This window comes from Drosophila guanche, unplaced genomic scaffold, assembly GCF_900245975.1.
Source record: "Drosophila guanche unplaced genomic scaffold, DGUA_6, whole genome shotgun sequence".
NCBI lineage: Eukaryota > Metazoa > Arthropoda > Insecta > Diptera > Drosophilidae > Drosophila > Drosophila guanche.
This window is the reverse complement of record NW_022995745.1, coordinates 8354253-8365004: the sequence shown is the minus strand read 5'-3', so window position 1 is coordinate 8365004 and position 10752 is coordinate 8354253. Positions and strand designations below refer to the sequence as shown.

The window sequence follows — 10752 nt, the reverse complement described above, 5'->3', positions numbered from 1 at the left end:
AACAATTTTCAATCAAACTGGAGCTCTGACGCACTTTTAAGATGCCACCGACTACTAATGAATACAAAGTAAAAGGAATCTGCGAAAACGCTGGCACGAAACTCACTACCCTGCTGACAGATGATTGTACAAGGCTGCATCTGAGCTTAGAGAACTGCTGTCGAACTTACGCAATGAATCTCTGAGAGCTAGCTGCGTAGCTGAGAAACTTAGACCCTAATTCCAGCAACAATGAATACAACCTGTGGAGGGCGAGCAAAAGCAACGGAACTGGTGTAGGTCTAATAAGGAACAAGCGGAAGCATTTTCACAACATCTGCACTCTGTGTTTCAGCCAAACGATATAAATAATTAGATAACAGAGACTGAAGTAGAAAAATTCCTTGAGTCATCCTGCAAAATGCCCTGCCTTTTGTGCTTCGATAGTTAGTGACAGATGCGCGTAACAGCACGATAGATCCGATAGTCCAGTCACTGCACGTAACAGCGCACGGTTGGCGGGTAAATTTAAATTTAACTTTTGCTAACATATGATGGGAACCTGTATGGGAGTACTCATTGAAGGGTCGGAATTTAGTTTAGCCCCCAATTTAGTTTAGCGAAAGGGCAAATCCATCGCTGTGCAACATGTCTTTTACAGTTTTAGAGTTTTACCGTTGAAGTACACTCACGTGCATGTACACCACGTGCATATGTGTGTGAATAAAAGGCCAAGTGGTATTAGTAATAATTTATTTCATGCACAATAAATGTTTGTATGCTTTGGGTTTTGCTGCTGCTGCCTGCGCACTAGAAATAATTGATTTAATTTTCGTTGTTGTATATTTTATTTGATTTATTTATTTATTTATGTATATATTTGATGCTTAAATCTTGGTATTTGTTGTTGTCGTTGTGTGTGTTTTCGCTTAAACAAACAGACATACAAAGAAGAAATAAAAACATACGCTACATATGTACATACATACATACATACATACATACAGCATACTCGTACATACATACATACATACATACATAAGTGTGTAGGTGAAATGCTTTGGTTATTGCTGTAAGAAGTCGCCTAATGTAATTATACAGTAAATGTGCGCATATGTGTGTGTGTGCATGTGTGCCGGGTTGGGGTTGGGGTTGTGTGTGTGAATGAGTTTCATTAAATAAACTACAGCTACCAACTTCTAACTGCTAATCACTACTACTAAGACACAAAAAAAACATGCACGTACATGCTGCTTTGCCTTAACTAATTGACTAACATTTGGACGAACATCCTTGGTCATCCCTTAGTCTACAGTTTTAAGCCACGCTGCGGTTCTCAAGGCCCCTCCCCTCCCGCTACAAAATTCAATTTACAATTCTCTTTTGTGTGAAGTATTATTTAAGTATAAGATCTAATATGTTGTGTGTGTGTGTGTGTGTGTGGTTGTATTTGTAGTAGTATCGCCTCTGGTTTTGTCTTTTTTTGCCATCAAGTCTTTTCGTTTGTTTCATCATGTCATGTAAAAATGTTTCGTTGTTTCATTGCAGCTAATCAATCGATCAATCAATCAATCAATCAATCAATCGTTACTTATCCCCTAAGCTCTTATCAGAATACAAAAAAAAGTATATATTAAAGTAAACCTCTTGGTCCTACACTCGAGCTTTTTGCTTGAGTTTTCGTTTGTTTTGATTTATGTTTGCAACTCGTCTGCCCACATCCCTCGGTTGGACCGCTTAATCAAACAATGGAATGCCACAAAAAAAAAAAACATTTTCAATTAAATGACTACAAAAAAAAAAGAGGAGCACACGAACATTCTTTAAGAGTATATCGATTACAGTGGCTACTATTATTATTTTATGCATTATATTGTATAATTATTTGAAACTATTTAAGCTTTGGTATACGTAAGGCGGTAAATGGTTTGCTGCTGCTTCTGGGTTTCCTCTTCTGGTGCTTCACTGTACGCTAAGTTTATTGCTTACTGCTTGGTGGTGGGTCGCCACCCTTCACACTCCACACTCCTCCAATCTACTTGTTCTCCACTCCCAGGAGCTTGGCCGCCTCGTCGGCGGAGGAGAGCAGCTTGTTCAGGATGCCCTGGTCGCTGATGCCCAGCAGGTTGCCGATCAGATCGGAGCTGGCCACCGAGGCGGCCACTGACGGCAGCGGCGTCGCTGCCTCGCCGATGTTCTCCTTGTGCTCCCCCAGCCGGCTGGCCACTCGCCACTCGCTCGACTTGTCCAGCAGCTCGTGCAGCTTCGGCAGGCGCAGACCCAGCTTGCCGTTCGTGCTGTTGCTGTTGCTGTTGCTGTTGTTGCTGTTGTTGTTGTTGTTGTTCTGGCAGCTATTGTTGTTGTTGGGGGTGGCTGAGGCCGGAGCGGGTCCCGGGGTGGGTGGCGGAGTGGCGACCTGCTCATCGTCGGAGCAGTCGGACCCCGGATTGTCCCCGTTGTGGGCGCGTCCGCTGTGCTTCTTCATGTGGCGCAGCATGCTGTGCTTCAGGGTGAACTTCCGCAGGCAAATCTCGCACTGGAACGGCCGCTCGCCGGAGTGGGTGCGCATGTGGCGGCGCAGGTCCTCGGTGGACCAGAAGCGGCGCAGGCAGAAGGCGCAGATCACCTTGCGGTTGCTGTAGTCCGGATACTTGCCAGAGCCACCGCGCGCCCCTCCGCCACTCGCCTCATCGTCGGAGCCGGCACCCGGAGTGCTCTGCTGCTGCTGCTGCTGCTGCTGGTTGGACTCACTCGGACGGGCAGTGCCTGCCTCCGGCTCGATGGCTCCCTTGGCCAGGAGCAGGGCAAAGTCGTGGGCGTGCGACTGCTTGATGTGCTCGAGGCAGTGCAGCCGCTCGGCGAACGATCCCTCGCACAGATGGCACTTGTACGGCAGATCTCCGCCAGCGCCAGCATCGCCCGTGGCAGTGGCCGAGGCTGCAGCTGCGGCAGCTGCAGCGGCATTCATTTGTGCCGCCAGCTTCTGGATGAGCAGCAGGCGCTCCTTTTCGCGCTCCCGCTCCAGCTCCTGCTCCAGCTCCAGCTGCTTCTCGCGCTCCCGCTCCCGCTCCAGCTCGAGCTCCCGCTCGCGCTCGCGCTCCCGTTCGCGCTCTGCCTCCTGGCGGCGACGCTGCTCCTCCAGCTCGATCTCCTCGACGGACTTGGGCACGGGAATCGGCTCGCTGACGTCCTCGGTGGGCACGTAGACGGACATGGCGGACTCGACGTTGCCGTGCTTGCGCAGCAGGTGGCGGTCGCAGTTGCTCTTGGTGGTGAAGAGCAGGGGGCAGTGGGAGCACTTGAAGGGCTTCTGGCCGGTGTGGGTGAGGATGTGGCGTCGCAGCGAGCTGCTCCAGGGGAACATGCGCTGGCAGTAGGGGCAGGAGACGCGGTTGGGCGCCAGGCTGTAGGCGGACTTCTTCTTCGGCTCGCTGCCGGAGCTGCTGCTGGTGACGTCCTCCGTGCCGGAGTTGTTGCTCTCGCTGGCGCTGCCGGAGGCCACGAGGCCCTCCTCGTCGCTCTGCTCCATGTGGTTGGCCACGTCGCTGGGCCGGAAGTAGCTGTTGAAGCTCATCTGGCTGCTGGTGGCGTTGTCCACCAGCTTGGCCACCGGCACCAGGTCCTGTGACTCGTCCTTGAACGGCGAGCTGGCCACCTCCTTCAGCGACTTGGCCACCGCCTCGGCCTGGGCGATCATGGACTTCATTGTGGGATTCGGTGGACTCGGCTCTGGCATTGCATTGATCTCGATCGGCGATGCCGCGGGTGAGGCTGAGGGTGAGGGCAAGGGCGAGGGCGAGGGCCTGGCAGTGGGCGTCGCCGACTTGCCCGCCTTGCCCGCCTTGATGGCCTGCTCGAGGATGGTGTCGGCCATCTTCTTGGCCGCCTCAGGGGCTGCCGATGCCGATGCCGACTGCTCCAGGGGCTTCTTGGGCGGCTCCTGCTCCTCCTCTTTCGGCTCGTCCTGCGCCTGCTCCGACTCATCCATTGGCTCTGGCTCCTCCGGCTCCTCGTCCTCGTGCTCATCCTCCTCCTCCTCCTCCTCTTCGTCGTCGTCGTCGTCGAACTCCTCCACATCCCCCTCGACATCCTCATCCTCGTCAATGATCAGCTTCGGCTCATCATCATCGATGGCGCTCGCCGCCGCTGGGCCAATCCCATTGTGGATGCCATTCACCAGATGCGACGAGCCGGACGACTGGGCGTGGCCGTGGGACTGCGACTGCGAGTGTGAATGGGAGTGCGAGTGGGAGTGGGAGTGGGAGTTGGAGTGGGAGTGGGAGTGTGGGTGCAAGTGCGAGGGTGGTGGGGCGTAGCCAAAGTGCTGCAGGAGGGGATTGGCACCGGCCACGCTGCTGGAGCCATGGGCCAGCGCCTGCTGCAGCAGATCCGTGTTCTTGTGCGCCTTCAGCTGCTGCGCCAGGATGGCGTACTTCACCTGCTCCGAGATGGGGGCATGGCCGTGGACATGGCCCGCCCCCGAGCCGCCCTGGCTCATGGCTGCCGCTGCGGCAGCGGCTGCGGCCACAGCTGCCGCGGCATTGGACGCACCGCGTCCGCGCATCACGTGGTGTCCGCTGCGCTGTCGCTGGGCATAGAACTGGGGATGCTGCTGCTTCACGTGCCGCTCCATGTTCGAGCGCAGGGTGAAGCGCGCGGAGCAGTGCTCGCAGGCGAAGGGCCGCTCGGTGCGGTAGCGGCGCTGCTTCTGCTTGGGCATCAGCACTCCGTTCTTGATGACCATCTTGACGGGGCCGCCGGGCGGCACGGGCACGCCCACCGGCATCGGCATCGGCAGCGGCAGCGGCAGCGGCATGCTGCCCATGCGCGACGGAGGACTCAGCTGCGGCGGCTGCTTCTCGGCATTGCCCTGAGGCGGCGGCGGGGCCATGAACCCAAAGAACGGGAAGCCCGGCGTCTGTGACTGGAACATGAGGTTGCGGAACAGCTGCTGCATGTACTGGGAGGCGGCATCGCCTGCTCCACCTGCTCCAGCTGCAGCTCCTCCTCCTGCTGCTGCTGCTGCTCCTCCGAAGAACTGCTGCTGGGCGAGCAGAAGTTGCTGCTGCTGCTGCTGCTGCTGCTCCAGGACGGCGGACAGTTCCGGCACTGTTGAGGGTGTCGCTGTGGCTGTGCCAGAAGCGGAAGCGGAACCGGAGGCTCCGCCCGCTGTTGGCTTCTTGCTGAGATCCAGCACATCCATGCTAAAGTCCAGGGCTGTGCCGCTGCCGCCTGCGGATGGAGGCTGCTTCTTGTCCACCAGCTGGTCGAGGCTCTTCACCTGGATCTTGGATGGTGGCCCGGCGACAGCAGCGCTCCCTGCGGCGACAGCTGTGGGCTCTCCCAGGAGCATGTGCTTCAGCTGGGAGCCGCCCTCGGCGATCGGCACAGTGGGCGGGGGCGGCGGCGGCGGTGGTGGGGAGACGGAGCGGAAGCTCAGATCGGCCAGATCGTCGCCGAGGCCTAGCCGCGACTTGCCGTCCTCGCAGCTGGCGTCCTCTGCCGGATGGTAGACGATGGCCCGCTTCACGTCCTCGCGGCTGGTCTTGCCGTGCCGGTTGCGCAGATGCCGCTCGCAGTTGGCCTTCGTGGTGAAGGCGTAGTTGCAGACGGCGCACTCGTAGGGCCGATCCCCGTTGTGGGTGCGCATGTGGCGCACGAGGGCGGCCTTGTCGCAGACGGCGTAGGGGCACATGTTGCAGCGGAAGGGGCCGGAGGGGCCGACGGAGCCGAGATGCACCCGGTTGTGGCCCTTGAGGGCGCGCAGGTTGGGGAAAACGGCGGCGCAGAGCTTGCAGGGGAACTCGCCGCGCAGCTTCATGCGCCGGAACTCGGAGGTGAAGACGTCCTGGGCCTCCTCCTCCTGGTCGCGCCCGTCGAGGCTGTACTGGCTGGAGCAGGGCGTGTTCACCGACTGCTCGAAGTTGCGCAGGAAGCTGGAGGTGCAGCTGGAGCTGGTCATGTTCAGGATGCTCTGGATGTCGGCCAGATCCTTGCTGTCCGCCGGCTCGTGCTTGATGGGCGACGGCGGCGCTGAGGTGGATGCCCCGGCGGCAGCTGCGGCTGCGGCAGCGGCAGCGGCGGCGGCGGCGGCTGCCTTGCCCTTGAGGTACAGCTGCTGGAAAAACTCCTGCTCCGCCTCGCGCTCGGTCCTGGCCTCGTCCTCGTCCTCCTCCTCATTCTCCCCTTCGCCATGGTGCAGCGGGGAGCTGCTGGCGCCCAGCAGGGGCGGCAGATCCACGCCCGCCAGGCCGCGGCAGCAGTGCGCCTGCAGCTGGCGGTGGCTGGCGAAGATCACCTCGCACTCGCGGCACTTGGCGGGTATGTCCGAGTGGCGGGCATCCAGGTGGGCGCACAGCCCCGGCAGCGTTTCAAAGTCGGAGGCGCCGCACGCGGGGCAGCTCAGCAGGGGCATGGCCGGGGCGGGGGAGCTGGAGCTGGAGCGGGAGCGCGAGGCAGCCCGCGAGGATGCATTGACTCCGGCCAGCAGGGTGGCCACATCCGGGGTGCTCGTAATGGATAGCGGCATGGCCATATCCTCATCGGTGTCTGGATCTAGATGCTCCTCCTTCATCTTGGGCTCCTCCAGCTCCAGCTCCAGCTGCAGTTGCAGCTCCTTCACCTGCTCCTCCTGCTCCGCTCCTGCCTGGCAGCCATCGTCGATGATGTTGTTGTTGTTGATGGTGGTCTTGGGGCGACGCTGCTTGATCTGCTGCAGCTCCTTGTGGTTGTTGTTCGCCTTGTGAGGATTATTGTTGTTGTTGTTGTTGCTGTTGGTGTTGTTGTTGTTGGTGTGGGCGTGGGTGTGGGCGTTGCTGCTCCCATGGCTGTGGGCATGGCTGTGTGCACTGGACACATCCGTGGAGCAGCTGGCATCACTCTCATAGCTCTCCGCACGTCCCGTATGCCCACCCAGTGACAGCTGCTGCTGCTGCTGCTGCTGCTGCTGCTGTTGCTGCTGCTGCTGGGAGAGGCGTCGCTGCTGCTGCGACTGTGACTGTGACTGCGACTGCGACAGAGAGGCGCTCTGCTGCGACGTCGACTGGTGCTGCTTGTGGGTGCGCATGTGGCGGTGCATGTTGCCGTTGGTGGTGAAGGTCAGGTGGCAGTAGCGGCAGTTGAACGGACGCTCGCCAGTGTGCACCAGCACGTGTCTGTCCAGCGACGAGGCCGAAGAGAGCACCTGCAACGGGACACCAAGTGGTTGGCAAAAGTGAGGTTAAGAACGGCGCCAAAAGAGAAACAGAGAAACAGATAAACAGAGAGAGAGAGAAAGAGAGAGCGAACAAGAATAAAGGAATCGCTTTGTGCTGGACTTACCTTCGAGCAGATGCGACACGTGTAGTTCTCGGTGTCGCCGTTGGCGTAGTTGTGGCACCTGATGTGGTTGGTGAACTCGTGGGGCGTGGCCGAGACCACCTCGCAGATGGGGCAGAGGTACTTCATGTGCTCGTCGCCGGCCCCGATGCCGGACTCGCCGCTGGACAGGCACAGGCCCTCCGGCGAAGAGGCGCCCGAGCTGCCGCTGCCGCTACCGCTGCCGCTGCCACTACCGCTGCTATTGCTGCTGCTGCTGCTGGAGGCATTCGACGCCTGCTGCGCTGCAGCAGAGACGGCGGCCGCGGCTGCATGACTGCTGCTGTAGCTGCTGGCGTCCACGAATCCGGACTCCGAGAGGTCGCCGTTAGCGGCAGCGGCGCTGCGGTTCAGTCGGAACTTCTTGCGCAGCGAACTGGCGTCGCCGGCACTGTAGTCCATCACGATGCTGGCGCTGGCCGCCGCGCTGGAGGCAGCATTGCGTCGCTGCTTGTGGCGCGGCCGCTGCACAGCCACCGTCTCCTCCAGTGCGCGTGGCCCCTCCTCCTCCTCCTCGTCGTCACTAAGCAGATCCTGCTGCTGCTGCTGCTGATGCTGTTGTTGGTGCTGTCGCAGCTTGCGCTTGCGCGACGATGCCGGGGCCGTGTCGTGTGGCGTCGATGTGGGCTGTGGGCCGCTGCTGCTGCTCAGCTTCTTTGGTGTGCGACCGAGGTCGAGATGCTCCAGCGAGGACTCCGATGTGGTGGACTCGCGGCGCTGACGCTCCATTGCTGACTGAGTGGCACTGGCGCTGGCGCTGGCGCTGACCGTGGCCGTGCTGTGTGGCTGCTGGGTTGGCTGCTGCGGTTGCTGTTGCTGGGCTGCTGCCAACATTTTGCCGACTTTTACTCGGCTGATTACTGCGCTGAGATCGAAGTGGGGTTCGAGTCGATTTGTGTCTCGACTTTCAGTGGTGCTGAAAAGTGAAGGGAAAAACGTAGAGAAAGGTTAGACAAATGTCAGAAAGGACAGGGCTGCCAGGGCAGCAAGGTAAGGCAATGGCACTGCCAGCCCAAAATCTGTCTACATTCCCAGAACTTTCCTAAAGCTGCGTTTACAATGCCCTCAGCTATGATCCACGATTCCTGCCAAATGATTCAACGGTGAACAAAGCGTGATTCCACACACACACACACATGTATGTATGTATGTACATGAAAGCTCTACGCGATTGAGACTCAGTGTCTAAACGCACCTGAAGCAAAACAGACTCCACGCCATTCGGAGTGCGGAGCCGTACCCACCACCCACAGCTGATCCAAGCCCAGCCACTTGTGTAAAATGTACTCGAAATCGACTGCCAGTTCGTTTGTGCAAAGGAATGGTGCAACGGTAAATGCAGCAGCAGAGAGAGACAGAGAGAGAGAGAGAGACGAGAGACATCTGGAAAAAGCTTTCAAGGTGGAATCGATTGGCTTATCCAGCTTTTGCCGCTGCTGTACTGCATTTTAGCATAGACAAATGCAAAATGTGGGTGCATGCTCATGAGCATTTCGCACCCCCCAACCCCCCTGTGCTATCAGTGCTAATGCTGCCGCACACACATCGGAGGGCATTGCTTTGTGGAAATCCTTACTCGACCGAAATTCAAGCGATAACGAGAGAGCGGGCGAGCGAGCCAAATTGTGTCCATTGTCCATTGGATTTCGGCCTCACATTTTGGTTGGCTGATTTCAGTTTCGCCCGTGAGTCATCCATCCCCCCACACATGAAAAGTCATTCAGATAAAGATAAAGCCCTCTCTTTCGCTCTGTCCTCTGTCCCTACAAATTGAACATTTATCAATGAAATATTTCCTTCACCACCCGGGGAAAAGCTCTTTCAGCTTGAAAGTATCGCGCCAATCATTAGCATGATTGCAACCAACGAACCCAACCCAAAGTGCCGCTGAGGTGCAGCGTGTGACACCTCCTCGCAGATTACACAGATCGTCAATCTACATTAGCCTCATGCCTCCGAGGGTTCATCCCTCACTGCCTGAGAGGAGTCAAAGTTCAAAGGGTTCTCTGTGCGAGATCAGAGAGGATGAAGGCACAGCTCTTGACCCAAATAAACTGACCCGAAATGGGAGTTGGCATGCCAAAAATTAGGGAACATTCGACCTCTGGTTGTAGGGGAACTTTCGACCGGTATACAAAGGGATTCTAGCTCAAAATAAATTCAACTTTTTTGGGTTTGTTGAACATTTTAAACATACTTTGGCTGAGAGATCATTTTACTCATTGTATGGCTTGTATAACTTTTTGAGCAGAATATTTGGCTGTAATAATAGCCCCCATCTATCGGTATTTTCACACCGATATTTTGTGTTTTTCATTTTAAAACTAGGGGCAGAGTTTTCCAACGATTTCTTGCAGTTCTTAAGTGAAAACAAATCGAAGAGGAAAAGTTGAAGCTTCTTGGAATTGGAGTCTTGTACTCATTGTCAATCCAATGGAATAAAATAGAATGAGTGTCAATTCAATTAGCAATTTGCAAATTGAGAAGAGGAAATCAGAAGCTCCCCACGGAAGCTCTCTCACATGTGAGAGCTCTCCGACGTCCCACCAAAAGGGGAAAAAGTTCATCCTGTCGATAATCCACATTGGTCAGGGGGCTGGCCACCGCCAAACATTCATTTCCACTCTCACACACAACAAAAAAAAAAACCAACAAAAATATATTTCACATTTCACAGACAAAAAAAAAAAGTTTTACCTTTGCTGATTATTCTTGTAGTTGCGGCGGCATTTCCCGCTCTGGGCCTAGACTGGAACGGCAGCGGGAACGGGGGTACACGCCACTCTTTTAGATCTTTTCTTTTTTATTTTTAACACTAATCTCTAGATTCCGATTTCGATTTAGTTTTGGTTTCGGTTTCGGTTTCGGTTTCGGTTTTGTATGCACTTTTCTGTTTTGTTTCTTTTTTTAGGTGTCACTTTCGTGTGCTTTCGATCCGTTGATGGATCTAATCACAGTTCTTTGGTTGAAAAAAAATCACTGATTTTTCGATGGATATTTGGAGATGATATCCAATATTTGGATTTTCGATGAACGCAAAAAAAAACTATATTTGATGCACCAAGAAGTGTTTGCTTGTTGTTGTTGTTTATTTTTGGTTGCAGTTTCCTTCTGGCACTTTGCGTTGTGTGTTTTGATGTATCGTTTAGCTGCTCCTGTATCTCTGGTACTTTGGTACAATTTTTTAGAGGCGCTCTGCAGATGCTTTCGCGTTGACGCGCACACGAGTTCTGAGCGCAGCCGCAGCGCAAACCGTTCGGCAGAGGCAGATGAAGCTCGACTGAATAGATGTTATATCTACGGAGTTGTATTTATAAAAGCGTACGAGCAGCGTGAGAGCAGAGCAGGGCAGAGCAGCGTCAAAGCAGAGCAGCAGCAGCAGCAGCAGCAGCAGCAACAGCAGCAGAAGCAGCAGCA

General features: G+C 55.6%; 1 protein-coding gene across 1 annotated transcript; it reads right to left on the bottom strand.

Annotated features, from left to right (window-relative positions):
• Positions 1 to 1672: 1672 nt before the first annotated feature.
• Positions 1673 to 10635, bottom strand: LOC117580817. The gene is made up of 3 exons (XM_034267536.1): positions 10033 to 10635; positions 7300 to 8251; positions 1673 to 7162 (listed from the first exon to the last, which is right to left on the bottom strand). Exons 2-3 carry the CDS (start codon positions 8167 to 8169, stop codon positions 2015 to 2017), a joined length of 6018 nt encoding a protein of 2005 aa, XP_034123427.1. The 5' UTR covers positions 8170 to 8251; positions 10033 to 10635; the 3' UTR covers positions 1673 to 2014.
• Between the last annotated feature and the right edge of the window lie 117 nt (positions 10636 to 10752).